We start from the raw sequence: 26,783 nt of genomic DNA on the forward strand, positions 1-26,783 counted from the left end.
CTCGGGAAGTCAGCTTAGAATCCTTTACCCCAGTGAAGCAGGTCGCGGCATCCGGCGGGGATCCGCCAAAAAATATATTCAGCCGTCTGATATACCGCAACGAGGTGGAAGGGTGGAGGTGGGTCTCTTTTAAGATGTCTGAAACCGTGCAAAAAGAATCTTTCGAGACGGTGGCGGCGGCGCGAAGGGGCGAAATTACGTCAAAAAGTCTCGAGAATTTATCGGAGCACTTTTTAAACTCCGCCTTCGCGCGATTAGCATATTATTTCTATGGAAGCCCCGGGTGGAAAGACCAGGCAAGGTTCCTCTGCGTCGGTGTAACCCGAGAGCATATCAAATATGTTGATAAATGATCCCTTTGAGCGATGAATAGACGGGCCACGGCGTATCCTTTTTCTCGTTGAGCAAAAGTCGAACATTTGAAATTTGAATGTCAGACGGGAGTCGAAGGGGCGTCCAGCCTCCATTTCTGCGGCTGGACGCCCCTTCGAAACCGACAAATATTACAAGCGTCTGCGTCCTCTCTGGCCTCGGAATGTAAAGAGTAACTCGACAAAATTTCATCAGGATCGAACGAAAATAATACAAGTTACAAGGAAATCACAAACACGCAACGGTCGATTCGGACCTTTGATCTTGGATTCAAGGAAGAGAAAGAGACGCCATCGGCCACCGATGCAAAAGAGTCGGATTTCCGCTTCGCCAATCAGTTCTGACCGATAGCCTTTTGGCAATCTCCATTCGATATTGCGGTGAACACGAAGAAAAGAGAAACAGATATAAAATGTATAGAATTGGAGTAAATCGATGGCTTGAAATCGCAAATGGCAAAAATACGTTATCAGCGGAAAATCATGCGGCGCGATAATATTTTACAAATTGTTCGCGGAACAACAAGTGACAGAAAGGGGGGGAATCGAATATTTTGGCTGGATGTTTAACAAATTTCATCGTTCGATTGTACTTTACGGGCCGCAAACAATAACGTTCTGGCAATTAGCATCATAAAAGGAGAAACACACGTCGGAGAGCATAGCGAGCCCAGAATTAATTTACCCAGCGGCGAGATTAATTGTTTAACCACGCGTTAACAAAGACTGTATTATTAGTGACGCAACTTTCGCGTTTCACGTCGAAACAAGATTTTTTCGTGTTGACGTCGAGAGACAAAACGGCTAACGTCGTCTACAAGGAGATCTTATATGAACTCGGTTAGAAAAAAAATTCGAAATTGCTCCCAGACAAAGCCAGGACAGGTCGCTGATGAAAAATAAATTGATTAACGTATTAATTTAGACGAAAGAAATTCTGAAACTACTCGATAGTTTCTACAAATGCTTCTAACGAACTTTAATTTAATTGAATAAAAAGAGATTTAAATTTCCCGCGGAAAATTACTATCGCCATCTAGCGGTGAACATACCGAACTAATTTCGGAATTTGGTCAGCGCCTCTATCGGGAAGACGCTCGAGTTTGTCCTCGATAGTTCCTTTTTCCACTGCTAGATGGCGCCATTAACTTACCGATGTAAGGTTTTCTACATAAAAGAATTATAAATATGAATTAACACCGAATATAAACAATAATAACAATTTATTTAAAAACTAATAATATTAAAAACAAGATTAACAAATTGAATTAAAAAGCTGGTTGAAAAACACATTTGAACACTACGATTCTCCCTTCAACGCTAGATGGCGAACACAATGACAGTTGGTGGCGCTATCGGTGGTAAAACGTCCAAGTTTGTAGCGAAATGGTTCAAAGTCTCGTCCACTAGATAGCGCTACACAACAATGTCTTCTATATTATACAAAAAAGTATCGAATAAGTTCTTGTTCATGAGCCAAAGGTTAAGAATTCAAGTTCCTATGCATTATGCTCAGATGAAGTATAATTATGCATATATGTAACGGAAATTAAATGTACGAAAAATTGTAGCTTTTGTACATACATTGTGACGTCATCTAGCGATTAGAAAGAAGAATTATTTCACTAGAAACTTGGGCGTTTTGCCACCGATGGCGCTGATCAAAATTGATCAGTTTGTAAACATAACCTCTTGGATATTTTTTATCTGTACAACGTGTTTAATGTGAAACTAATAAACAATGCCTAAGAGAAAGAAGGTAGTTAAAGTTTACAATACGAAAAAGAAGCACGAATCCGAAACAAAAATAATCGAGAAACTGCAATCAAGGTATTTCAGTGTAAGTGCTGATTCTTTCTTTATCATTTGTTCGAATAACTTGTTTTCATGAAGATTATATTTTTGCAGATTGATGAAACAAAAGCAGAAAAATTTACGGATCTTCCGATATCATCCAAGACTTTAAAAGGCTTGGCAGAAAATAATTATTTTGTTATGACGGATATTCAGAGGCAAAGTATCGGACTGGCATTGCGTGGAAATGATATTTTAGGAGCTGCCAAAACTGGCAGTGGGAAAACATTAGCATTTCTTATTCCAGTAAAATACTTGATTAAAGTTATTTAATAATTGCATTTGAGAATAATTTTTAACTAAAATATAATTTTTTTAATTATGAAGGTACTGGAAATCTTGTATTGTAAGCAATGGACAAGATTAGATGGACTTGGTGCACTTATTATCACACCAACTAGAGAGCTTGCTTATCAGATATATGAAACATTGCGTAAAATTGGTCACCATCACGATATTTCTGCTGGTCTTATTATCGGTGGAAAAGATTTAAAGTTTGAAAAAAAAAGAATGGATCAATGTAACATTGTCATATGTACTCCAGGTCGTTTATTACAACATATGGATGAAAATCCATTGTTTGATTGTGTGAATATGCAGGTAAATAAGTATACAAAAATAAAAATGCTTAAAATAAAGTAATAATAGATCTATATTTACGTGGCTTTTAAAATTGGAGGTATTGGTATTGGATGAAGCAGATCGATGTTTGGATATGGGTTTTGAACATACTATGAATTCTATTATAGAGAATTTACCACCAAAGAGACAGACTCTCTTATTTTCTGCCACTCAAACTAAGTATGTGCTTTTAAGAAGAATTAAAATTTTAGTTTCCTAAAATCATATTATATTATGTACTCTAAAATTTTATTAGATCTGTAAGAGATTTAGCCAGGTTGAGTTTGAAAGACCCTATGTATGTGTCTGTTCACGAACATGCTGCACATACTACACCTGAAGGTCTTCAGCAAAGTTATGTTGTTTGTCCTTTGGAAGATAAGATGTCAATGATATGGTCATTTATACGAAATCATTTGAAACAAAAGATTATTGTATTTTTCTCTAGTTGTAAGCAGGTATGATAGACTTATTAATACATTTTATTGCAATGCATAAATAGAAATGATAGTAGGATGAATTATTATCAGGTAAAATATGTATATGAAATATTTTGTCGATTGAGACCTGGCTTAAGCTTGTTAGCTCTCTATGGTACATTGCATCAACTCAGAAGAATGGAAATTTATGAAACTTTTTGTAGAAAAGAATTTGCAGTTTTATTTGCAACTGATATCGCTGCTCGTGGGTTAGGTAAAGAAGAAAACTTTTTTAAAGTAAATATTAAGAAAATTGATACAGTGATCATTTCTTATAATTAAAATGCATCTAGATTTTCCTGCTGTAAATTGGGTCGTACAAATGGATTGTCCTGAAGATGTAAATGCGTATATACATCGTGCTGGTAGAACTGCTAGATTTCAAAGAGGTGGTGAATCTCTCCTAGTTTTATTGCCTTCCGAGGTTAAAATGGTTGAAAAACTCAAAGAACGCAAAATTCCAATATCTATGATAAGGTAAATTAATTTCGTGATAACGACCATCAGACCGTGCCGGTAATCACCGTCACGCTGTGATTAAATCCAACATAAATTGTTTACCAATCAATAAAAAAAATGTACTCATCTAGAATTAATCCCAATAAATTACAATCGCAACAACGTAAAATGGAAGCTCTATTGGCACGAGATGTATCGCTGAAAGAAAGCGCTCAACGAGCATTTGTAACATATGTGAAATCAGTTTTTCTAATGAAAGATAAAGAAGTTTTCAATGTTCATGCATTAGATACTGATTCGTACGCGAGGTAACTAATTATGTCTAATCAATTAAAACCATGTATGAAAATATTACTTATTTTGCAATTGTTGCATTACTAGATCTTTAGGATTAGCTATACCGCCAAGAATTCGATTTCTTCAGAGAATGGAACAAAAACGACAATCATCTACTAAAAAAACTGAAGACAAAGAACAAATTATTAGAAATAATGAACTGTACAATAATATAAGGCAAGATCAAACTTCTAATCTCTCTGAGGACAATGAGTCTATAGAAAATGAAGAAATAATTACACATCAAAAAACAAAAGCAAATGATTTTGTATTCGGTAAGACAATTAATGTTGGCTCGTATAAAATTATTTTGTTACTCTGTAAAATTGTTTTATTATATTTATTTCTTACGAAGACGATAGCGATGACGATGAAATATTGACCGTGAAAAGAAAGAACATAGACATCGATGAAATATTACCAGTCACCACCACTAACGACGAAAATTTAGGTTCAAGTAAAAAGAAGGCTGTTACGAAAGCTGCAGTGGCTAAGAAAATGCTTAAGAAAAAAATAATACCAAATAAGAAAATTACTTTTGATGATGAGGGAAAGGTTTGACATATATTTTCATTTTTAATTTAAACATGATATACGGCTGTATTAATCATATAATATTTCATACTTTAGGAACTATTAGATCCCACTAAAGTGAAGATCTCTGAGTTCGCTAGACAGTACGAAAATGAAGTAGATTCTGGTATCAATATAGAACTAGCCAAACAGATATTACGGGAAGAAGATAAGTTTGACAAACAACGTTTTAGACAGAAAATAAAAGAGAAACATAAAGAAGAAAAACGAAAATTGAAGGCTAGTAAGAAGAAAGTAGACAAAGATGAAATTAGCGATCAAGAAGACATAAATGATAATGTTGATAGTAATGAGAGCGACAGCGCGCATAGTGAACCAGATTTATCATGGTTACCAGATCCAGATAAAATCTACGGTAAGCGACAAGAAAATGACGAAGACGTTTCAGACATTGACGAATCAGGGGAAGATGAAGAGGAAAACAAAGTACATAGGTATGTGCTGAAAAAATTAGTACTAAACACATCATATCTAGAAAAATATACCTGTTTTATTTCTAATATTTTTTTGATCTTTGGTAATCATAGCTTTATTGTTTACAGACCCCCCAAGAAAAAACTGTTGACACAGGAGGAATATAACAAAATAAAGAAAAAACAAAAAACATTGCTCGAAATAAACAACACTCACTTACAAGCGGACGAGGAACTAGCATTACAACTTTTACAAAATTGAATCAAAATATATATTAATTGTTTGTTGAATAAGTCTTTAATCTTCTTTTTTAAGTGTCATAATACAATGTTATTAATTACTGATTGTTATCTATATACTCGTTCATGTAAACAATTTAGATTGTTCGATATTTAATACGATTAAAGAAATAATCAACACAATAATAAATAAAGTGCGTTGATTTTATTTAACGTAAATTGAATTATTAGTTTAATGGATTCCACTAATTGACATCTAATAAATGTGTATAAACATATATTCAATTACAAGATAATACCGTTTAATAAGATGTAAATTTAAAAAAAAAATGGTTTACATCTCAAATGTATCCTATGAGGATAATTACAATATTTGAACAACTGTATATATCAATACTAATACTTACAATGTATATTTTACAAAGTTTAAATCTTAATATTTCATTTTGCGATATTGTCATATCAGATAAAATATTAATATATTACACGAGTTGAATTTGTCGTTTACTTAAAAATTAGTTTGCATAGTTTTGTGCAATTTACATACTTTTAAGAATTTTTTTAAATTAAAGAGTATAATGACTGCGGTTAATCACAGTGATAAAGTAATACTTTTTACCAACAAACAACCGAATATTCTTGCTAAAAAGCAAAATTTAGTATTATATACGTATATCTCTACAGATATTACCTAACAAAATATGTTTAGCCAGTCTTAATTAGTTGCTGTTTTAATATGTTTCATAATTGTGTCAACAACTTCTCTGCTTGTAGCTTGTCCACCAAGATCGCGAGTGTGAACACCTTGGTTAATAGTTTTATTAATTGCGTTCTGAATTAACATAGCATGATGCTTATGTCCAAGATGACGTAACATATCAACAGCTGCATTCAACATTGCAATAGGATTAGCAATATTCTTTCCAGCAATAGCTGTACCAGTGTTGCGAGTACCAGGCTCAAATATTGTGTAGTGATCTCCAAAATTTTTTCCAGCTAATAAGCCAGCACCACCTAATAAACCACAGACCACATTTGATACAATTGATCCATAAAGATTGGTTGTTAATATAATGTCAAATTGATGCGGATTGGAAACCAGTTGCATACAAGTATTATCAATAATCATATTATTGTGGGTAATATCAGGATATTCTTTCGCAACATTTTTCGATGTTTCTAAAAATAACCCATCTGAGAGTTTCATTATATTTGCTTTGTGAACCGTGGTGACTTTTTTTCTTCCATTTCGTTTAGCATATTCAAATGCATATCTTGCAAGACGTTCAGAATTGCTTTTCGTAATGATTTTCATACTTTCTACAACACCTGATACGCTTTCATGCTCGAGCATGGCATATTCACCCTCTGTATTTTGTCTGACAATGACAATATCAATGTTCTTATGGCGAGAATTCACTCCTGGATATGACACACAGTGTAAAACGTTTACATAAAGATCCAGCTCATTTCGAAGTGCAACATTTCGAGAAATTACACCAGCTTCCGTACTACGTGTTTCAATATTTCCCTTTAATGCAACACCATTTCTACGAATTGATGTAATAGCAAAGTCTAAATCAACATTATCATCTGCATTAGGATCAATATCTACATCTTCAAAATCTACTGGTACACCTGCATATCTGAAAACCTGTAATAAGCACATGAAAAACTTATGTAAGACAATATGATAACTTCATTCTACTTATTCAATAAAAAACATTATTCGGATTTGATAAAATATTCAATGTCATATGTCAAACCAAATGTAACAAATAACACGATAAGGGAAGGTCATTATCTGAGTCGGAAATATTAATACTATGTTTATACCTCTTTCACATAGGTCATCAATTCTGGACCAATACCAGCACCAGGTAAAAGAGTAACTGTGTGTCGTCCACCGTAATGTGCTTTTGGTATGGGCATTACTTTCTTAATAGATGGAGTTTTGTGTTGTATTTCGAATGCAGATAATGAAGCACATCGGTGAATTTGAGGTACAACATTTTTCGGACGTAAATATCTAACGACGGATCGAGCAGCCATCACGAATGTTATTCTATAAATTTCACGTAAAAGACAATTAAATTTGAATATTATATCATTTAATAACATAAACGAATCGATCAATTTTTAAGTACATACTACTACTTTGCAATTTCTATTTTAACAATACCTTGAAAGTCCTTGCCAACTCCAAATTTTCAGCGCCGTTTGAAGTACGGTCACTGTAGAACTGAAAATCAACGATAAAATTTTAAATAATAGCGCCATCTGGTAGAATATGCAGATACACTCTTTCTTAAAAAGGTAGTTCTGAAAAACATTTATTTTTTTAAAAAAGACTTCTTTACAATCTTAGAAAAATAATTCGAATTATTATTTGAGCGTTAAAATTGATATAACAACATGTCTTAAATCTATTTAATAAATAAAAAGTGTTAAAAAAAGTGTTTTCTCAAGAATTCTAAGATACGAAACTTTGAGTTTGAAGTGATTGATCACAACATTGAAAAGAAAACAGTGTTATAACAAATGTTTATTAGACTCTTGTATGATTTTAACAATTATCGTAAAGTTCTTTAAATTGATATTTATTTGTTTTTTTATTTGTAAATGTTAGTAATTCGATATATCACAAAAATAAACAAATTTTATTGTAAATTTCCTCAAAGTCATGACTTATGAGTAGATGTTGGCTAACTTGCTATTTTACGCGGCAACATGGTAACAAGACGCTAAAGCATTAGATTGCCTGCCGCCACAATTCCTGCCTGCGAAGTCGTAGAGCATTTTGTTGCTATCCTTTAAGTAAGTATTATAAACATTTATTATTTATAGTTAAACAACGGCAAAAGTAATCCTTATGAAAAGTATCAGATTCGATGTCGTTTCCTATTGAATTCGATCGTTCATTCAACAAATAAAATCTTTTGCTTGCTTCCCGGCTGGCGTAACGCCATTTTGCATTGTGTTCGTTTCATTTTTCGTTGTATCTTTGTAGCTGTTTTGCGTAGACTTATTGAATTTCCCGTTATTATGTCTCGTAATAATTTTTATTGGTAATTCTTTTCTTTCACAAATGTATTATTTAAGTGTAACCTGTTATATTATCAGCAATTGATAGTTCTATATTTTGTCAATTTTTTTGTTATTTAAATTAGTATCTACTATTTACTTTGCTTAATAATATAAAACTTAAATCAGCCTGTACATTATACAATGCATATTTACCTCCTTCATGATACCATAAACTGTATGTGCAGTATTATTTGAAACAAAATGAGTAAAGGGAAGGAATTGAGTCCTACAGTTGCAGAGGCACAAGAAGAATTCAGTGTTGAAAAAGTTTTGGACAGAAGAGTGGTTAAAGGAAAGGTATTAGAATTGAATGTTATAATTTAATCATAGAATTTTTTTTATTCAATATATTTATTACTATATTACTCTTAGGTTGAATACTTTCTAAAATGGAAAGGATATACTAATGATGATAACACATGGGAACCAGAAGAAAATCTAGATTGTCCAGATTTAATTGCACAGTTTGAAGAACAGCGAAAAAAGAAGGAAGCTGCTATAACTGCCAAGCGGCACGAGGATAAAGAACAAAAGAAACGAAAGAGCTCAAGCACTCCTACACCCATTCCAGCTAAGAAGAAACCAAACGAAGAAAAGAAAGCTGAAGGTAACTGTCCATTATGACTTTTTACTTTTAAACAATATATATAATAAATGTATTAACTTGTAACCAAACATGAACAAAATTTTTAACTGATGTATTTTGATTTTTATTCAGGCTTTGACAGAAATTTAGAACCCGAACGAATTATTGGAGCAACAGATTCAAGTGGTGAACTTATGTTTTTAATGAAATGGAAGGGCACAGATGATGCAGATTTAGTCCCTGCTCGAATTGCCAATGAAAAATGTCCACAAATTGTGATAAAGTTCTACGAGGAACGTCTAACATGGCATAGTCCTACTCATGATGAAGAAAGCTCAGTAAAAGCTGATCCAGAGTAGCGTCTACCACCCTTTCGATACACGTACACTGCACGCTTTAGAATTTGCCGCATATAAAGAGAAATAGCGTGTACATAATGAGATTTCAATTCTTTATTGTTGCACAGTAATCATAATGAGGATATAACTTTTTTTTACAAACAGTGGCAACCTATACTTGAACAAATAGGCAAGTTTCATTTCATACCTGTCTCATTATTAATAAGATATAATTACCCTTATTACACACTTACATAAAAATGTGCACTTACAACTTCTTTTGCAACTGGTACATTTCTTTTAGAACTAGATACACATACAGCTTGCAATGTCTGTTCATAATATAAAATGGATGTATTTCTATGACTTTTTCTTTTATTTTACTATTCTCCATGTTACAATTGTCTTTCTAATATTTAGTAATTAAATCCAAATACATATGTATAAATTGTTTCAGTTGCCAAAGAAATTGCAAACAACTATTTCATTTAATCCTTTCACTGTGACGGTCCGCTCCGTTAAAGCGTTTCTGCTAAACGGGACGCCAATTCAAAAAAGCCGTATTCAACAGCGTTATCAGCGTAAATCCAAACTAAAAGGGCGACTATAGCCACCTGTCATAGCGAAAGGGTTAAATAGCACACGACAATGTACAATACGTACAGAAACATAAGCGAAAATGATTTATCAATAATTTTAAATAGTGTAAAAACTTTAATAATAAATAAAACTGACTTTCACATAAGGTAATACTGGTAACGTCGCAGAACACTGAATAATTAAAATAAAGTCTGTTACTACATTTTTTAAATACATGAATATTTAAATAACAAAAAGTGTTAAGATTAGTTGTAATTAAGATTCTTTCTTTTCAAATGACTTGCTGTTACGATGATAGGTGTATACCTAATCAATTCATTTTTATTTGTGGGTTATTATATGAAAATAAAAAGATATTCTAGTATGTATATATATAAGTAATAATGTACGGTTTATTTTTTGTATAAAATTCCAATTAAAGTGACGAATTTCATTTTTATAATTTATAAAACACCTTGATTTCTTATGTTCGAAAAAAGCTTTTATTTTACAATTAACGTTTAATTTTTTTTGAGTTTTTCTTAACAATTCTAGGGCCTTTTCGTTTGTTTTTATTCAATGATCCTCTAAGTTTTTGATGACGCTTCGATTCCCAATCTATTTGCTTAAAACTTGCACCGTCTGCAGTACTATACATATCTGTACCGCCATGTTTATTTTTTTGTTTACTATGTTCTTCAAGCATTTCTGCAAATTTTTCTGCTGATACAAATGTATTACTATCGATTTCCTTTGACTTTTTACTCAGTTTATTCATAAACTGAATTGTTTTCTTTGTTTCTTTGTTCTTTTTATTGAATTTATTATCATCACCAAAAATATCTTCATTGTCGTTTGTGTTTTCATTAAAGTCTATATCACTTAAATCGTCATCTTCGTCTATATCAATGTCACTCAAATCTTGTAGTTCTTCATCCGTATAATTTTCGTCTGAATCATTCATACCATCAGAGTCATCACTTGCCACGCTACCGATACTGCCAACTTCTAAATTTTCGTCTTCTTCCTCAGCATCTGTAATAAATATCACATGTGTACTAGAAATTATTTCTATGTTAAAACAAATGAAAAATGAAGTCAACATACCTTTCTTCTTGATTTTCTTAGTTTGAATATCAGCTGCAATATCCAGATCTTCAAACTCTTTGCCGTCCGTTAATCTATCCAACATGTCATCAAATTCTTCGCTATTAACACTTTCAACATCATCATCTTCTACCTTGGGTTTGTATTTCAACTCTTTCTTTTTTTTTAGATAACGATATAAAAACAATTCGTCGACGGGAATACGTTCTTCCTTTTCGTTAAGATATAAAACACTATCGACTGGAATACACCTGACACCTTTAGGTGTATATCCTGCACGTTGAGCCAAGGGATCGTTTTTCTTTTTTACTTTTTTATCTTCCAATTTTTTAGGATTTTTGAAAACGTAACGATCCAGAAAACGCATTAAGGTCAAATCTTCTAATGGATCTCCAGTGTAATTAATTGGTTTTCCTATACATGGAAATAATGTATTTTATATACTTGAAAAAAAAAATAATATAATTAGGTAAATTACCTTCAAGAATAGTATTTGCAAATAATGCAACACTTGGATGATAATGTTTAAACAATGCTATCAATTCGTTACTTAAACCTTTAGTTACTCCAGCATAAAGAGGATTACGATAGAAGGGATCGTATTTTTTTTGTTTACATGACTCAATTTGTACATCACCTTCCACTTTTATTTCAGATTTAATTCCATTTACATCAACTCCAGTTGTAACATTTGTTAATAAAATAGAGTCTTCCGAATTCCCACTAGGTTTCTCACATACATTAATAGTTTCTGATCTTGTAGAACTAGCTTCGGCTCCGGAATCTTCGTTTTCAATATTAATGCAAATCTGAGGTTTTAGCAACAAATCCTTTAATTCCTTACGCGTATGTAAAATTTTTGATATTACATATAAAATTGCACATGCCATATTTGCAGGGAAATATAATGCAATTTGTAAGCTTCTTTTAATAAACGCGTATAAACGTTGTATTTTATTATCTTTTTGAAGAACTCTGAACAATAAATTAAGAAAAAGTGCCCGTTTATTTGCTACACCAATTTGTGGGTCTAGTAATTTTCGATAAAATGTACAATAAAATCTATTTGACTGGACTTCATCTTTTCCTGTAATCTACATAAATAATATAAAAATGAAACATCAAAAATACAACAAACTTATCACAATGTATATACTTACTTGATATAATAAATTAAGTGCATTTAATGAAACATTAAATGATCCAATATGTACAACTTTGTACACAGAATCTATATGAGTGTGTAGTATATTTGATTCTATTTTTGCAAATGGGTATGCTCTATTTACACCAGTTAAAATTGCTCCCATCATTCTACTATCTGGTTCTCCTTTCTTTAAACAAGCTTTAAAAAATGCAAAATAAACTTCAATAAGATTGGAAGCAATTTTTTCGTCATCCTTACTCAAAAGAAATTGAGTTAATAAACAGATTGCATAATATTGAGCACGTTGTGCAACATTTTTTCTAAACAATAATTTTTCAACTTCTCTTAATACAACATTTTTCATGTTTGGATGTTCATATAATAACTTATTTACACAAAATATAACTTTAGATCCTATTTTACCACTTGGATCTCCTATTTTATTAATAATCAATTCCAATAGTTTATGTTCTTGTTCAGCATTTCCTATCAACAGGTCTGTTATCACAGACATTGCTGCTTCACGATTTGCATCCACTGTATCTGATGCAATAGTGGCTAAAGACATAACAAAACGTTCATATTGTTCACATAATTGGTCTTCAAAATACCAATGTGCCATTAATTTTTTTCTTGATGCATCTGTTGTAACTACTGTATCACCAGAGTCTGTTTTTTTAATATCATTTAAATTTTGCTCTTCAAATTTAAGTAGTTTGTATTGAGGGTGAAGTAGGTCAGATAAAAAGAGATCCTTTAAAGATTTTATTACCATATTGCATTGATTGTGCTTTGCTATTCGTACTTGATTAATGAGCATTGTAATTCTAGATAAATTGTATTTTGGATTGTCTTGTACTAATACAATAGCAGCTGCAACTTTGTCAGAGGTTGTGCCCTGTGTTAATGCTGTTTTTAACCATGCTGTCTCTGAATCGCGAGATTTTGATTCTTTCAATTGAAACACGGCAGTTTCTCCATCGTAATATCTTTTAGCTTCAGCTTTCAAGTTTGATATTTCAGTTTCAGATATAGAATGTTTACATGGTTCTTTTCCTTTAGGATATTCTTCATACCATTTTGAATTACCATCAGTGGTGGCCTCACCTTTCAGTCCTTTGCTCATCTTTTTAAAAACTTAAATAATTATATAAATAAATGAATAACTTTTAAAATTATATACATATGTATATGGTACAGAAATATAGACTCTTACCTCGTGGTTAACCTTAATAGCAAACATAACATACGTCGCATACACGTAGCGTCATCTACCACAAGACACACAAGAATGAGTAAGAACCTGAGAACCACTACGCTGTTGGTAAAGCGTCAGTGTCGCCATCAGGCGTAGCAAGGTGTAGGTTAATTGTTATCAATTACATCGTACTATACATCGAAATTTGTACAAAATTCATTTATTAATATAAAATTAAGGACTCGTGTTGATGACTTATATATTTCAAAGCTGTACAAACTTTGTGGTAATTTTATAAATGCATGTACAAAAATAACAATTTACGACCAAATTAATTCTAATAAGTTTATTACATATATTAAGCAGTTTCCATGCTTTTTCTTCTTTTCGACTTATTACCATCCGATGTATGTTTGAGCACCCTTTTTTTTGGAGAATTAGGACTAGAGCGATCGCTTTGTGAGTTTCCATTCTGAAGTGGTATACTTTTATTACGTTCACCGGGTAAACTAAAAGAACTAAAATTAAATAATTCGAAACCTTCGGACATCGCTTTTTCACGTAAAGTTCGTGCTTCCTTCTTTAGTAACTGTTTATCTTTCTGTTTATTCTTATTTTTCTTCTTTTTCTTCGATTCATCCTTCGTTAATGTGGGAGTATCTGTATCGCTAAGACCATTTCCATTTTCTTGTACAATGACAGACTGTTCTATGTAGTTTGTTACGTCCATTGTTTCTCCATTAATCTTCGAAGTCTGTTTATTTTTATCTTTTTTCGTAGATCTGAGGCGAAAATAAAGAATAAATAGTTTATTATTGCAACGTAATAATGTTTAAATATCTTTAGAAATTCTCATATTCGTTACTTACACATTACATGAAACTCCAATTTGGGCTGCTAACCTATTACATGCTACTTTCGTATCTTTTTTAAGTGATGCATGAGTTCTGTATGTTACGAGCGCATTTCCAATAGCTTCCCAATTCCATGCTTTTGGTAAATGCTGAGTATAAACATTTCGTAACAACGACAAGAGAAGGTAAACATACCTTTGCCTGACTTCTTTACCTATTTCATTGCCATTTTTTAAAATAGGTTGTTCATTTTCAGCTTTATGTACATTACATAATTCTTGAAGTGTACTTATGGTATTTTTACATAACTTCTTTTCCATCTTCATTCTTATGTCAGAGTGTTTTGTATCTAAACGGACCAAACGGCCATTGTTATAAAATACTGTCAAAAAGTCAAGTGCATGTCCTCGACGAAAAGATCTGACAGTATTGTCAAAAGCAAAATCCACCTACAAAAATGCGTGCACATTATTTAGAGATATATTTTTAATACAACTATGTTTTAGAATAAAACATTTAAAATGTACCAGTAAGGGAGCCAATTGCCAGTTACCCTCCCAATGTAATTGCAATATACTTTTGAATAACATAGGCGATAATACACAGTCTCTTCTTTTGAAGAAGGCAGTTAGACTTTCAACGTAAATTTTAACAATAGAATCAGTTGGTAAATCTGCATGTTGTGCACATCTTACAAGAAATATGCAACATTCTGCCAATTTATCACTCATCTCTTGATAAACCGATGTGGTTCGTTCCCCCTTTTCTATTAGAGCCTTGAAAGTATAAAATTATCAATTATATATCAAACATAAGATTACGTTGCGATTAATTACAACTACCTTTAATATCATTATTAATAAATCTTCATCGATATTATCTGTATCCTTGAATTTCTTTACTGCTGTTAGTTTTTTTAAGCATGATCGAATTCGATCTTGAAGAGGTTTTTGATGCTGGTCTTTTATGCAATACTCCAATAATGCAAAAAGAGGAAGTATCATATCGAGTATAACTGCCATTGATGGGCTACATTCTAAGTACGTTTCCAATAAATCGATAACTCGAATTCTAAAGTGTGTTAGAGCTTGCGCCGATTTTTCTTGTTTTTTAGATCGCGATTGGCGATTCTCGCGAAGAATTCTAAATGCCGCTGCTAATGATTCGTCTAGTCTTTTTCCATCCTCTTCATTAATCTTGTCCACGTCTATGTCATCTTCAGTTTGGACGATAGCATCGCCTAATGCTTGATGTACTGCCATCCGTAATCGATCAAGTACTGTTCCATCTTCATCCTCGTTCATTGATTCCTCATTCGAATCGGACTCATTATCATCCGACGAACTTTCCATATCATCATTGATAGATTCGTCATCTTCGCTATCAAAATTTGATCCCGTGTCTGGTGATTCATCTTCGTCAGGGTCATTTTTCGTTACAAGCGGTCCTTTTTCATTTCTTACATCCAGGACCTAAAATACAAATTTTCCAATAGAATATTCTTCAATATTAAAAATAAAATAATATTTACATACCGCCAAAATCTGATGTATAGCTGACGGTGTTACGTATGGACAAATATGTGGAAATACACATCCAACTAGTGATCGCAATAAATGGTCATTTTTAGAATAAAAAGACAACAATAAATCAACTACTACTTCAACCCATTCAGGCTCATCTTCATCGTCTCCGTCAATTTTTACTTTAGATTTTTTAGACTTTTTTAATAATCTTTCATAACAGCTTTGAAGTTCAAAGATAGCCATTATTGCCATTTGTGGGTCTGAAAATAATTGTAAACCCATATGTAAATTCATTGTATGAAATACTGGTACAGCCTCTGCCTTTTTCGAATTATTCTCTAACTTTTCAATTAAGTGTATCACTTTTTCCCAAGCAGTTTTTGCTTCATCTGATAATGGATTTCTTAATTTCAAAGTTTCATTTTTTAAATTGATATCTATGTAATGAACTAATTCGCTCAATATATTTCGCAGATCATTCAACTTTGGTAACTTGTGATCCAATGCATGATAAAATGCATCTTTAAGTTGTGCTGCAAAAAATTAATATACAATTAAAAAAAATAAGTAAAATTTAAGTAAAAAATATAAAACTTACGAGCTAAATCTACTCCGACATTTGCCATTTCACATAATCCATGAGTAAATAAGAATTTCAATTGAGATAATCTCCATTTTTGATCCATAAGAGTGGCAGAATGTCCCATGAATCTAGAAAGATACAATAACAAATTAAGTATGTATATTTAATTACACCACAGGAAAGGTTTAATGTCAACTTGATTTTTTCAAAACATTAAATACCTTGTTAATAAGTGTGCAGCATAAATTCTCTCTGCATTAGTCCAAAATGATTCTGATTTCACATCTGATTTTTCCTTAGGAATTGTATTTTCAATAATATCTCTATATAGTTTTGACACTTTTTTAATACCTTCTAAATTCATACTTCCTGTAATGATTTGAATGACTTTTACACCTGTCTTTTTTTCTATCATTAAATCGCCTGGATATAATAATAATTTCTTTAATACAGCATACTGTGTTTTTGGCTTAGTATCACTACTACTTGTAATTGATACTAGCAATTGTAGGATTTCCTTGAAAGCAAGAAGTATTTCATCTTTCTCGTGTCTTTTACTATTAGAAAATTTTTTCAATATATATTGCATATAGTTCGGAGATAATAACAACGGAAGTACTGACTTATCCATAGTACTTGATAACAACAATTTAAGAAGTTTTACAGCCAAGTATTCGTCAATTCTCGATGGCTTTGTAAATTTCTGATCTATATATGTCCAAAAATCAATAATAAGCTCAGCTGTTAGATTTTCACAGAATAGTTTAAATACTGGATGATGACACAATACAACTTTAGGCAAATCCTGAACAACAATAATATAAAAGTTAAATTTGGAATGAAGAATTTTCTTAAATCATATAACGTTCTGTAGAGATGAACTTCTGACACTGGAATACACTTACCAGTAACACTTTCGTTATATCACCCATAGATTCTTTGGTAATAATATCTTCTGTACCAAAATGTTGTTTTGAAAATTTATAATTTACAAGTAAGGGACATTTGGCCTTTATTATTAATAAAATATAAAATGTATCTATGGTTTGCTCCTTCCATGGTTTACCAAATTCTTTTTCAACAATTGGCCAAACCAATCTTTCAACATTATCAATGTCAATTTCATTTATAAATTCAACAAAAAACGATGTAGCAGGAAATGATAAATAACTACGCTGTCTTCCTCTATTTATAAGATCCTGTATGATTTGCATTTGTATTTCAGTAGTACTTTTACAAAGCACTTTAGATCGTATTAATGCTCCATATACTAATATACGTCCCATGTAAATATCAGCATTTTCCTAAAATAGCATTATTTAATAAATTACATGTGCAATGAGACAAGGTACATGTCTTATAAATGTAACATAATGTATATGTGCCCATAATATACCATTATGTCAAAGTAACTGGTTTACTTACACCCTTATTGTTACTATTTACTGGATGCAGTTCGCTATCAATTATAGACAAAAGCTCTTCTACCGATATTTCAGAATGCATTTTTAAAAATACTGTCAAAGTAGTATAGAATCCTATCCGAGAAGATGTTTTTGATGCACCTAATCCTCGGATAAGTCTTTTTATCGCATATTTAAACTCTTTATTGTCATTCTGTTCCTAAAACATTATTATATGTTAATTAGTTCGTTTATAAAAAAAAACCTATAAAGATACTCACGCTACACAAGAACTGGTAAATTATAGGTTACGTTTAAATAAATACTTACCGAACTTTGTTCAAGTAAATACTTTAATAGTTCAATTCCACCAACTATCCTATCAGATTCAGTTTCATTTCTGAGTTTTGTAAAGTAATCAAGAATTGTACAATCCATTTTATTCGTTTCTTTAATTTTAAAGTCATTTGAAACCACCTCTACCATGTGCATACTCTCGTCTGCCATCTTGGTTCGTTTTAACTATAAACTACGCTAATCTAATGACTACCTGAATTAAAAACATAATACGAGAACAAACGAACAATTTAATATTTTAATAATCTTCTAATAATATAATTATCCCGACAAATCAAATAATGAATATGATACAAAATCAAAAGTGAACGTCTTATTTTTGTATTGCGTAGACTGTCAATCGTTTTCTTTAAAAATTTCATATTTTAATATACAAATTTTCGAATTATTATCGATAGAAATTTTTAGTAGTATTGTACAATACGAATGTGTAAGAGTAAGTTATTTTCCAATAGTGCGTAATCGTAATCAAATTATTTAAAAATTCGTGGTATAAACGGTAGTAATTGTTGTGTTCCTCTAACTGAAAATTCGCGAACATTTAATAGAGTATTATCGAAGGGCATTTACACGATTGGACAAATTTGCGTGCTTTATGATTTGAGAGATTCTTTGATGATCAGGAAAGTGCCATCTTGAACATAGTAACTCGCTCGACCCGCGCGGTCCCGGTCAGTTTCGTGCATCCAATATGGCTGGTCGAGGTGGTTATGAAGATTCAAGGCAAGTATAGACTGCAATTTTCTTTGTGTACAGCAGTCATTGGGATTTTCTGAAACAGTGCGGCCGTGGTATTTAATCAGTGCACCAAGTCGATAAAGAAATGCTCTATTTTTCCGATAATCTTACGATTTTAAGGTTAAACGAGTTTCGATTAGAGTGTAGCGCAGCACCTTGCAGATATGGTGTCTCCGACACGCGGCTTTATTTTGGCCGGCCAAATACTGGTATATTTTATTCGCAGTACTATTAATCGAAACGTTATCTTACTGTTTGTGTATTTTTATACCATTTGCCTGCTCGCAAACATTAGCGGATTCAACGTGGAAATATAATTGAACGTATGTTATTCGTCAAAATTGTGCTTAAAAAATTTACATCTAAATAAATTTTAAAAATGTACATTCCTAAAATTGAATTCCAATTATAAATGTATTTTACAAGTGCAAAAATAAAAGTTGTTCTGTTTCAACTGAATTAAATAACACCGATAGATTTGGGTGCTGAAAGTGTTGAAATTATTTAACGTCTTCTTCATTGTACTATTGCTAAGAACATTTGTATATCATCTATCTTTTTACAAACATTAATTAACGCAACATGCAAATGGAATTGAATTTATATTGTTTATCAAACTTGTTTAGAAAATTCAGCACATTAAATAATATTAATATATTCAAATACTAAGGGTACTTAAAAGGTTTAATGTTCTTTACAGTGTTTCGTTAGATATAGTTACAAAATGATTGTAAAATATATACTATGTATATACTTTGTATAATATATTTTATATAAAGTAATTTGATATATAGTGTAGCTTTTTAAAAATCAATGAAAACAATTTATCGATGATTTGTAATTTTTATACAGAGATTATGGAGGTGGATACCGTAGTAGTAACAGAAAGCCACTGCCAACAGAACCACCTTATACTGCATATGTGGGAAATTTGCCAGATGGAATTGTTCAAGGAGATGTTGATTTGATCTTTGATAAACTTAATGTTAAAGGAATCAGATTGGTTAAAGATAAGGAAACAGATAGGTTTGTGCCATAATCTTGTTTGTATTGCGATTAAGTTTTATCATGATATCAATTAAAATTTAAGATCTTACTACTATGAATAATCAATTGTACTATATATGATAAAGTTTCTCTTTTTCTTATAGGTTTAAGGGTTTCTGTTATGTCGAATTTGAATATTTAGCAGACTTAGAGGCTGCATTGCAAATGAATGGAGCAATAGAAGTAAATAATTGTATGCTTAAAATAGATGTAGCAGAGGGAAAAAGAAATGATCGAGGAGGTGGTTTCGACAGGAGAGGTCGTGGTAGTGGAGGTGGTGGTGGTGGCAGTGGAGGCTACAGAAGTAGAGATGGTGGCCGTGGTGGATACAATGATGATTACGGTAAAAATATATTTTGTAATTATTTTTATATATATAAAAAATAATTTGTAATGGCTTAAACATAAATACAGATAAGCAGATATATTCTTATAGTATATAAAAAATTTACAGGAGGTTACAGTGACAGAGGTCAACATGGTAGCAGGCAAGGTAGTACGTGGGACACGAGGGGTAATCGTGGCAGTTATCATCAGTTCGATGATGATGCAGGTGGCGGAAGTCGAGACTGGGCGCGTAACGCAGCGCCTAAAACGTATGGTAATAAACCACCACCACCTCGCGGAGCTGGACCTGAGCGAAAACCACTTCCTGAGGAAGATTCTAACAAATCTCCACCTCCAGGTTTGTTCATACATAGATGTTGTATTAAGATTAATGTGTTTAAAACGTTATAAATTACTATAACTTTCTTTTCAAAATAGAGGCACGTGGGAGGAAACGTCTGGTACTAGCACCAAGGACAGTAAAAGATCCAGTAAATGCAATTGCTGAATCAAGTAAATCAAGTTCAATATACGGTGGTGCAAAACCTCGGGAGGAGAAACTTAAAAACGAAGAGAAGTAAAATTATTATTATGATAAACAGTTTCTGATTCCCTAAATTGCAAGGAAAGGAACTACCCCAACAAAAAAAATTTGGAAACCAATTCCGAGATTCCTTAGCCTCTTCAAACACAATGGGAAGAATCTCTTCAAAGATGAAAAAATATAACAATAATTTTTATTTACCCCTAAGGGGGAGTCTTCCCCAAAAGTATATAAAGACGAAAGGTGATTTAACGAGATTTTTAAGTTCCACGCATTTGGCATTTTTAATGAAAAATAAAATTTTCTTGTCTAATGCCCTCTCTATTTACATTGACTTCGTAGTTACAAAAATGTAATAGTAAATTGGGATTTTTGAGTAAAAATTGTGTATGCAATACGTAATTTAATAATGATGGTATATATATATATATATATATGCAACATATATATTATCATAATTGTGAGATGATCCAGAAAGTACATTTTAATGTTTATGTCAATTTCATGTTGGGTTTTGTATCACTTTGTAATGATATTGAGGGTATGTGTACAAATTATTAAAAATATATACTGTCATTGCACGTGTATTTGGTCCCGTGCAAACCGCATCTTCTAAAATTGTACTCTAAAGTAATCCCCATTTCAACGAGTGCAAAATATTATCCCTATTATCATTTCCTTCCTTACAACTTTTACGTTTAACCTCAATACCGATCATTGTATGTGCTTGTTAAAATGATTCGTGAATGATTGTTTAATAGGCAATGTCGCATTTGATTCAAAGTATTAAACAATTGTTTACGCACTCGCGAAATAACAAACAATTACGAGATATAAAATATTTAAGTGATTGGAAAATGTATACATCACTGAATGGTATGAAGATAATGTGTCGATCACTATACATTAATATTGTGTAACGAATTAATTAACTATGCTAGTAATATCGATCATTTAAAAGAGATATCGATGGTTATGAGATAATAAACAAAGGAAAACTTGAAATAATGAAAAATATTATGTAAAACTATGCTTGTATATGATATTATTTCCTGAATAAAGTAGTCGTTTGCCTCGTATTCGTGTAATGCATTGTTAGAAAATAAGGAGATAATGGCGATAAAATGTATGTGTAATTTGAATTGTGAACGATGTAATATTCTTAACATATTTTGTATATCTTAAATATATTTAGATTGTTTTATTTGGAGAATTTTTTTGCTAAATTTTATTTTAGATTCTTACATATTTAGACAAAAAGAACAATAAAATAAATTACATCGAGCAGTTGTAATTTAATATAGCAATAATACGTGAAAAGAAAAGATAGAGCAAAGTTAAAATAGTCATCGTATTTTTTGTGGGGCAACAAAGGTATTTCAGTTGCCACGCCTATTGGGGATTATCCCCTTTCTCTCCCCTCCTTATACAGATATACAGTAACGTTTCCTGTACAGTCGGTGCAATATCTTTGTTTCATATTTCGATGAAGTTACAATTAAATCGTCTGAATTGTTAATTATGAATTTACGCAAACAGAAAAGTGATGGTGATTAAGTATAAGACTTTTAAGTACAATAACCTATTCTCCGTTTTGTTCATCACACACGCTTTCGGTATGGTTGTGATATCGCGTTCTGTCACATTACGGCGCTTGTTCGTCTAAAATTTAGTTTCGGATTGTTCTTCATAATAGTTGAAAACGCCACGCAATCAAAGACTTCTTCTTCCCGTTAAATTGTATTATAACAAAAAAATGTCTACCGAAAGCGTAAAAACGGTAGGTACCTTAAATATACAGAATTTATTATATCTTTTGTTATACAAGAATGTTTATATTACTTGTAAGAAACTGCATTAAGTAGTGATTATGATTTCATTAATATTATTTATTTTATTTTTAATAGTTTGCTAGCCTCGAGACTCCTGGATATGTAGGATTTGCAAATTTACCTAATCAGGTACATAGAAAATCAGTAAAAAAAGGATTTGAATTTACTTTGATGGTTGTTGGAGAATCAGGTCTTGGAAAATCCACATTAGTAAATAGTTTGTTCCTTACCGATTTATATCCAGAACGTGTTATTCCTGATGCAATAGGTAAATTTTATTTTGTTTATAAATTTTTATATATATTTGTATCTTATGTGTTATAATTGATGTACTCTTATTGTTTGAGTAGAAAAAACTAATCAAACTGTGAAACTTGATGCTTCTACTGTGGAGATTGAAGAAAGAGGTGTCAAACTTAGGTTGACTGTTGTTGATACCCCTGGTTATGGAGATGCAATTGATAATACAGACAGTTTTAGAGCTATTATACAATATATAGATGATCAGTTTGAAAGATTTTTACGAGATGAAAGTGGTTTAAATAGAAGAAATATAGTAGATAACAGAATACATTGTTGCTTCTATTTTATTTCTCCATTTGGGCATGGGTAAGATGTGTTAATTATAGTTTTATTTTATTCAATAATTATGAAAATATTAACTTTTATTTGTCGTTTTAATTTTTATTAGATTGAAACCTTTGGATATAGAATTCATGAAACAACTACATAATAAGGTTAATATCGTGCCAGTAATTGCAAAGGCTGATGTACTTACAAAAAAAGAAGTACTACGGTTAAAAAAACGAGTTATGGAAGAAATTGAAGGCAGTGGTATAAAAATCTATCCTTTACCAGATTGTGATAGCGACGAAGATGAAGATTATAAAGAGCAAGTTAGACAGTTGAAAGAAGCTGTTCCATTTGCAGTATGTGGAGCAAATACATTGCTAGAAGTAAAAGGACGAAAAGTCCGCGGACGATTGTATCCATGGGGTGTGGTAGAAGTTGAAAATCCTGATCATTGTGATTTTATAAAGCTAAGAACAATGTTAATGTATGTGATGTTTTTCCAAAACGTTAACAAATTGAAATAAGTATTATCATTTATTTTTATGTCTTTGTAGCACCCACATGCAGGATTTACAAGAAGTAACGCAAGAGGTGCACTATGAAAATTATCGCAGTGAAAGATTAGCAAAAGGAGCTCCCGTACCCCCTCGCAGACAAACGTAACTATAATAATATAATTTTTTAAAACATAATAGAAGCATATTTATTAATTCATTGAAACTTTTTACCAACAGTATAGTGGAATCTGAAAAATCTAATACAGTATCAGAAAAAGATCGTATTTTGCAAGAAAAGGAAGCAGAATTACGACGTATGCAAGAACTTTTAGCAGTAATGCAGGCGCAAATGCAACAACAGCAACCATAATTAAATATGATTTATGCACAAATGCGTGAAAAGACTCGAATTCTTCGCCATTGCAGGTGCCAAGAAGATATATTAATTGTTTCATATGGTATTCATATATAATTTTGAAAACAGTGCATAATCTGTAAGAATTTTTTTCCGACGAACGTATTTATCGAAGATACGTTCTTCTACTCAGTATTTTTTTTTTAATCAAATCATAAATAATATTGTTCATATTATAGTGTCTTAAAAGAATCAAAGAATAAGACGACAAATTAAAAGTACAGGAAACGATACATAATATAAAATGACGATAGTTTGACAAACAATATTAATGTATCATCATATAACATAGAAACGTTCGATAAGTGCCTTGCGTATTCCTTTTTAATAGAACAATTTACAACTTTCATTATTAAAATACAATTATCAAACATGATAACCATTTTATAAAAACAAATATATGTAACAAATTGTTATAAATATTATATATTTCTTAACAAATATAGTACAATTCGTATTTGGTAAATCATTGTGGTAGTTACATTATACTTGCATAAAACGAATGTGTTACAAAATATGCACAATCTCTTAAATATTGTATTAACTAGCATTATATGAAAAATTTCATATCAAATTAAACTAGGAGTGTAGAATCTAAAAATATTTCATCTAATTGAAAAATCTATAGTTTCTATAGATACATATAGTAACTATAGTATGTGTACTTTGCAAGCCATATCTTCCAATGTTCCACGTATATTTTTTTAAGTGAAACAAAAAGACATTAAGACTGTTTCAAATCAAACTGCCACTTAATCACTCAGAATACATGTGATAGGCAGTGTTGCATACAAAATAATTTTTGCAATATTTAAAGTATTATTTTTTATTTTGAAACAGCATGTATTTTATTTTTACTTAACATTAAATAATATTAGTCGTTTATATCACTTCACGATTTATGTCATAAAAATGTAGGTAATACGAAAAATACATTACTTTTAAAGAATGGAAAGGTGTGTGGAGACATTTAAGTAATGTAAGCAAAGCAAATATGAGTGTATTATGTGAATTTATTTTACTTCTTAACTATTGTACTTATTTATATGCATTTTTGTATTAAGAACATTTTCGTACTTTTGTATGTATTTTCCTCGAAATACACTAAGCGTACGTTTTATATCTTTTTATACAAATATATTTACTATAATTTGTACAATTAATTGCCTAAAATTTATGAATCATATAGTAGTCTATCGCAGTTGAAAATGCTGCAAAGCCTGCTGCTCCAACCAAACTTGCTTTTACACCAGCTATAACATAAAATTATTATTGATTCAAAACTTTGTACACTTTAACATCATGTTTAAATTTTACATGTGATATAGTAGTACCTCTTAATCCTAGTATTCCACCTGTGAAGCCACCAGCATATGCAGTATTCTTCCAATCATTTTTACCTCTATACTAAAATAAAATTGTAAGATGTGGAAATACATGTATGAATGTGAATTAAAATACAAATTTTGTATTCAATTTATAAAAGCATTACCGATTCTACTGTACATTCAATTGCTGCAAACACACAACCAACTATAGCAAAGTTTTTTGCATAACTTGACATTGAAGTTTTCATTTCTTTGATTGTTTCACGAACACTTAGTTGTTTTTCAAGAATGGCTACATTTGGATTTACACTAGCTGAAAACAAACCTATGGCAGCTCCAAGACCATATCCTAAAAATATAAATCTTTCGTATTATATTGAGACAAACAAAAAATGCCTTATACATTACAGTACAAACATACCTATACAGCAACTACAAAAGCTTTTAAAAGTACAGCTTTCTATTATACTTTCTATGCGTTTCTCTTCATTGGTTTTAATTTGCACAGGACCTACATTTCTCGGAATTATAATATTTTCTCTAAATCTTTGTTGGTTGCCAACAAGATAAACAGTTAATTGGTCCCAATTGGCATTATTTGTAAATACTTTTTTTTCGCTTTCTTCTTGCGGTATTGGTTTCGATGAATCGGTAGCAGACATTTTTAATTAATTACTTTTTAATCTTAATAAAGAGATACATCCACTTCAATGTTTGTTTTAAATGTTTCGGTTAATTACATCCAATTTCTTCGGATTGTGTAATACAGTGATCGCACCTTCATACAAGTTATTCTATAGACTAATAATTAAAAAAATTATTACTTTCACATTATAAAAGTGTGTACATGTAAGGGAAAAGGAATGAAAATAATAAATACTAACAATTCAATCAATTATTAATATATTCTTGACATATTTTTACTGTAACCTAAGACTAAAAGATTGTATTTAGTTATTACAGATTAAAATGTACTAAAAGTTAGTCTTATAATTTCCAATATTAAATAATATTTTTATGTGAATACAAATAATAGTGTCATTTAAAAAAGAAAACAATATACGTTAATTTTCTTTTACAAATAAAAATATACAGTTTCATCACCATTTGTTACAAAGAGGTCACCGCTCGCTTAGCCGCTCAGCTTTTAATACTAGTGGCGCCATCGGTGGCAAAACGCCCAAGTTTGTAGGGAAAATAGTTTCCACTATTTCTATAAGATGGCGCCATTGATACATTTTAATTAATTTTAGTTTATAAATGTATAATTAATCGATTCTTTGTTGTATAACACTTCAATATAGTGCTAATACGTCTAATTTATCATTCATATGAATGATTACTTAATTC

At 31.2% G+C, this 26,783-nt stretch overlaps 8 protein-coding genes across 12 annotated transcripts; 4 read left to right on the forward strand and 4 right to left on the reverse strand.

Annotated features, from left to right (window-relative positions):
- The first annotated feature begins 2,040 nt into the window (after positions 1 to 2,040).
- Positions 2,041 to 5,398, forward strand: LOC128877355 (probable ATP-dependent RNA helicase DDX10). 2 transcript variants are annotated; one of them, XM_054124587.1, is made up of 12 exons: positions 2,041 to 2,211; positions 2,280 to 2,471; positions 2,553 to 2,825; positions 2,905 to 3,026; positions 3,103 to 3,304; positions 3,377 to 3,539; positions 3,619 to 3,802; positions 3,916 to 4,092; positions 4,166 to 4,395; positions 4,476 to 4,675; positions 4,751 to 5,148; positions 5,257 to 5,398. In XM_054124587.1, exons 1-12 carry the CDS (start codon positions 2,113 to 2,115, stop codon positions 5,387 to 5,389), a joined length of 2,373 nt encoding a protein of 790 aa, XP_053980562.1. In that variant the 5' UTR covers positions 2,041 to 2,112; the 3' UTR covers positions 5,390 to 5,398. The 2 variants fall into 2 exon arrangements, with proteins under 2 accessions (XP_053980562.1, XP_053980563.1); XM_054124588.1 differs by having other exon boundaries at positions 2,055 to 2,201.
- Positions 5,399 to 5,553: 155 nt separating this feature from the next.
- LOC128877356 (isocitrate dehydrogenase [NAD] subunit gamma, mitochondrial) lies at positions 5,554 to 7,644 on the reverse strand. Of its 3 annotated transcripts, none has more exons than XM_054124590.1 (3): positions 7,550 to 7,644; positions 7,204 to 7,432; positions 5,554 to 7,021 (listed from the first exon to the last, which is right to left on the reverse strand). In XM_054124590.1, exons 2-3 carry the CDS (start codon positions 7,417 to 7,419, stop codon positions 6,083 to 6,085), a joined length of 1,155 nt encoding a protein of 384 aa, XP_053980565.1. In that variant the 5' UTR covers positions 7,420 to 7,432; positions 7,550 to 7,644; the 3' UTR covers positions 5,554 to 6,082. The 3 variants fall into 3 exon arrangements, with proteins under 3 accessions (XP_053980565.1, XP_053980567.1, XP_053980564.1); XM_054124592.1 differs by having other exon boundaries at positions 7,519 to 7,598; XM_054124589.1 differs by lacking the exon at positions 7,550 to 7,644 and having other exon boundaries at positions 7,204 to 7,512.
- A 360-nt stretch (positions 7,645 to 8,004) lies between these two features.
- On the forward strand, positions 8,005 to 10,429 carry LOC128877362 (chromobox protein homolog 1-like). Its single transcript, XM_054124605.1, has 4 exons — positions 8,005 to 8,184; positions 8,640 to 8,751; positions 8,827 to 9,061; positions 9,173 to 10,429. The coding sequence occupies exons 2-4, from the start codon at positions 8,656 to 8,658 to the stop codon at positions 9,397 to 9,399; spliced, it is 558 nt and encodes a 185-aa protein (XP_053980580.1). The 5' UTR covers positions 8,005 to 8,184; positions 8,640 to 8,655; the 3' UTR covers positions 9,400 to 10,429.
- Positions 10,430 to 10,465: 36 nt separating this feature from the next.
- Positions 10,466 to 13,518, reverse strand: LOC128877353 (CCAAT/enhancer-binding protein zeta-like). The gene is made up of 5 exons (XM_054124586.1): positions 13,428 to 13,518; positions 12,225 to 13,348; positions 11,543 to 12,158; positions 11,065 to 11,478; positions 10,466 to 10,992 (listed from the first exon to the last, which is right to left on the reverse strand). Exons 2-5 carry the CDS (start codon positions 13,335 to 13,337, stop codon positions 10,472 to 10,474), a joined length of 2,664 nt encoding a protein of 887 aa, XP_053980561.1. The 5' UTR covers positions 13,338 to 13,348; positions 13,428 to 13,518; the 3' UTR covers positions 10,466 to 10,471.
- A 133-nt stretch (positions 13,519 to 13,651) lies between these two features.
- On the reverse strand, positions 13,652 to 18,307 carry LOC128877351 (uncharacterized). Its single transcript, XM_054124584.1, has 10 exons — positions 18,106 to 18,307; positions 17,798 to 17,995; positions 17,278 to 17,676; positions 16,594 to 17,177; positions 16,388 to 16,500; positions 15,799 to 16,322; positions 15,106 to 15,735; positions 14,791 to 15,039; positions 14,279 to 14,712; positions 13,652 to 14,191 (listed from the first exon to the last, which is right to left on the reverse strand). Exons 1-10 carry the CDS (start codon positions 18,280 to 18,282, stop codon positions 13,768 to 13,770), a joined length of 3,732 nt encoding a protein of 1,243 aa, XP_053980559.1. The 5' UTR covers positions 18,283 to 18,307; the 3' UTR covers positions 13,652 to 13,767.
- Positions 18,308 to 18,574: 267 nt separating this feature from the next.
- LOC128877359 (eukaryotic translation initiation factor 4H-like) lies at positions 18,575 to 21,867 on the forward strand. Its single transcript, XM_054124596.1, has 5 exons — positions 18,575 to 18,855; positions 19,723 to 19,896; positions 20,022 to 20,260; positions 20,372 to 20,602; positions 20,683 to 21,867. Exons 1-5 carry the CDS (start codon positions 18,824 to 18,826, stop codon positions 20,823 to 20,825), a joined length of 819 nt encoding a protein of 272 aa, XP_053980571.1. The 5' UTR covers positions 18,575 to 18,823; the 3' UTR covers positions 20,826 to 21,867.
- A 147-nt stretch (positions 21,868 to 22,014) lies between these two features.
- LOC128877358 (septin-1) lies at positions 22,015 to 25,225 on the forward strand. Its single transcript, XM_054124595.1, has 6 exons — positions 22,015 to 22,568; positions 22,696 to 22,888; positions 22,971 to 23,229; positions 23,312 to 23,677; positions 23,748 to 23,852; positions 23,928 to 25,225. Exons 1-6 carry the CDS (start codon positions 22,545 to 22,547, stop codon positions 24,058 to 24,060), a joined length of 1,080 nt encoding a protein of 359 aa, XP_053980570.1. The 5' UTR covers positions 22,015 to 22,544; the 3' UTR covers positions 24,061 to 25,225.
- LOC128877361 (mitochondrial import inner membrane translocase subunit Tim22) lies at positions 25,218 to 26,577 on the reverse strand. Of its 2 annotated transcripts, none has more exons than XM_054124603.1 (5): positions 26,318 to 26,577; positions 25,855 to 26,234; positions 25,598 to 25,782; positions 25,440 to 25,512; positions 25,218 to 25,358 (listed from the first exon to the last, which is right to left on the reverse strand). In XM_054124603.1, the coding sequence occupies exons 2-5, from the start codon at positions 26,093 to 26,095 to the stop codon at positions 25,273 to 25,275; spliced, it is 585 nt and encodes a 194-aa protein (XP_053980578.1). In that variant the 5' UTR covers positions 26,096 to 26,234; positions 26,318 to 26,577; the 3' UTR covers positions 25,218 to 25,272. The 2 variants fall into 2 exon arrangements, with proteins under 2 accessions (XP_053980578.1, XP_053980579.1); XM_054124604.1 differs by having other exon boundaries at positions 26,538 to 26,561.
- Between the last annotated feature and the right edge of the window lie 206 nt (positions 26,578 to 26,783).

Source organism: Hylaeus volcanicus, chromosome 5 (assembly GCF_026283585.1).
Source record: "Hylaeus volcanicus isolate JK05 chromosome 5, UHH_iyHylVolc1.0_haploid, whole genome shotgun sequence".
Classification (NCBI taxonomy): Eukaryota; Metazoa; Arthropoda; class Insecta; order Hymenoptera; family Colletidae; genus Hylaeus; species Hylaeus volcanicus.

What these genes read in the sequence shown, in the direction of transcription:
- LOC128877359 (XM_054124596.1), top strand. Translation starts at nt 18,824, where the DNA reads ATGGCTGGTCGAGGTGGTTATGAAGATTCAAG. An exon ending in GGTGGTTATGAAGATTCAAG is followed by an intron (nt 18,856 to 19,722) that starts GCAAGTATAGAC and finishes ATTTTTATACAG; the next exon opens with AGATTATGGAGGTGGATACC. An exon ending in AAAGATAAGGAAACAGATAG is followed by an intron (nt 19,897 to 20,021) that starts GTTTGTGCCATA and finishes TTTTTCTTATAG; the next exon opens with GTTTAAGGGTTTCTGTTATG.
- LOC128877356 (XM_054124589.1), bottom strand. Translation starts at nt 7,488, where the DNA reads ATGTTATTAAATGATATAATATTCAAATTTAATTGTCTTTTACGTGAA. An exon ending in TGATGACCTATGTGAAAGAG is followed by an intron (nt 7,022 to 7,203) that starts GTATAAACATAG and finishes TGCTTATTACAG; the next exon opens with GTTTTCAGATATGCAGGTGT.
- LOC128877358 (XM_054124595.1), top strand. Translation starts at nt 22,545, where the DNA reads ATGTCTACCGAAAGCGTAAAAACG. An exon ending in ATTTCTCCATTTGGGCATGG is followed by an intron (nt 23,230 to 23,311) that starts GTAAGATGTGTT and finishes AATTTTTATTAG; the next exon opens with ATTGAAACCTTTGGATATAG. An exon ending in AAGCTAAGAACAATGTTAAT is followed by an intron (nt 23,678 to 23,747) that starts GTATGTGATGTT and finishes ATGTCTTTGTAG; the next exon opens with CACCCACATGCAGGATTTAC.
- LOC128877362 (XM_054124605.1), top strand. Translation starts at nt 8,656, where the DNA reads ATGAGTAAAGGGAAGGAATTGAGTCCTACAGTTGCAGAGGCACAAGAA. An exon ending in GAAGAGTGGTTAAAGGAAAG is followed by an intron (nt 8,752 to 8,826) that starts GTATTAGAATTG and finishes TATTACTCTTAG; the next exon opens with GTTGAATACTTTCTAAAATG. An exon ending in CGAAGAAAAGAAAGCTGAAG is followed by an intron (nt 9,062 to 9,172) that starts GTAACTGTCCAT and finishes ATTTTTATTCAG; the next exon opens with GCTTTGACAGAAATTTAGAA.
- LOC128877351 (XM_054124584.1), bottom strand. Translation starts at nt 18,282, where the DNA reads ATGGCAGACGAGAGTATGCACATGGTAGAGGTGGTTTCAAATGACTTT. An exon ending in TAAATAGTAACAATAAGGGT is followed by an intron (nt 17,677 to 17,797) that starts GTAAGTAAACCA and finishes ATGCTATTTTAG; the next exon opens with GAAAATGCTGATATTTACAT. An exon ending in GGCAATTGGCTCCCTTACTG is followed by an intron (nt 14,713 to 14,790) that starts GTACATTTTAAA and finishes GCATTTTTGTAG; the next exon opens with GTGGATTTTGCTTTTGACAA.
- LOC128877355 (XM_054124587.1), top strand. Translation starts at nt 2,113, where the DNA reads ATGCCTAAGAGAAAGAAGGTAGTTAAAGTTTACAATACGAAAAAGAAG. An exon ending in TTGATTGTGTGAATATGCAG is followed by an intron (nt 2,826 to 2,904) that starts GTAAATAAGTAT and finishes TTAAAATTGGAG; the next exon opens with GTATTGGTATTGGATGAAGC. An exon ending in CTTTTGATGATGAGGGAAAG is followed by an intron (nt 4,676 to 4,750) that starts GTTTGACATATA and finishes TTCATACTTTAG; the next exon opens with GAACTATTAGATCCCACTAA.
- LOC128877353 (XM_054124586.1), bottom strand. Translation starts at nt 13,337, where the DNA reads ATGAGCAAAGGACTGAAAGGTGAGGCCACCACTGATGGTAATTCAAAA. An exon ending in TGCAAATACTATTCTTGAAG is followed by an intron (nt 11,479 to 11,542) that starts GTAATTTACCTA and finishes TTCCATGTATAG; the next exon opens with GAAAACCAATTAATTACACT. An exon ending in TAAGAAAATCAAGAAGAAAG is followed by an intron (nt 10,993 to 11,064) that starts GTATGTTGACTT and finishes TATTTATTACAG; the next exon opens with ATGCTGAGGAAGAAGACGAA.
- LOC128877361 (XM_054124603.1), bottom strand. Translation starts at nt 26,095, where the DNA reads ATGTCTGCTACCGATTCATCGAAACCAATACCGCAAGAAGAAAGCGAA. An exon ending in CTTTTGTAGTTGCTGTATAG is followed by an intron (nt 25,783 to 25,854) that starts GTATGTTTGTAC and finishes TTATATTTTTAG; the next exon opens with GATATGGTCTTGGAGCTGCC. An exon ending in TGGAATACTAGGATTAAGAG is followed by an intron (nt 25,359 to 25,439) that starts GTACTACTATAT and finishes TTTATGTTATAG; the next exon opens with CTGGTGTAAAAGCAAGTTTG.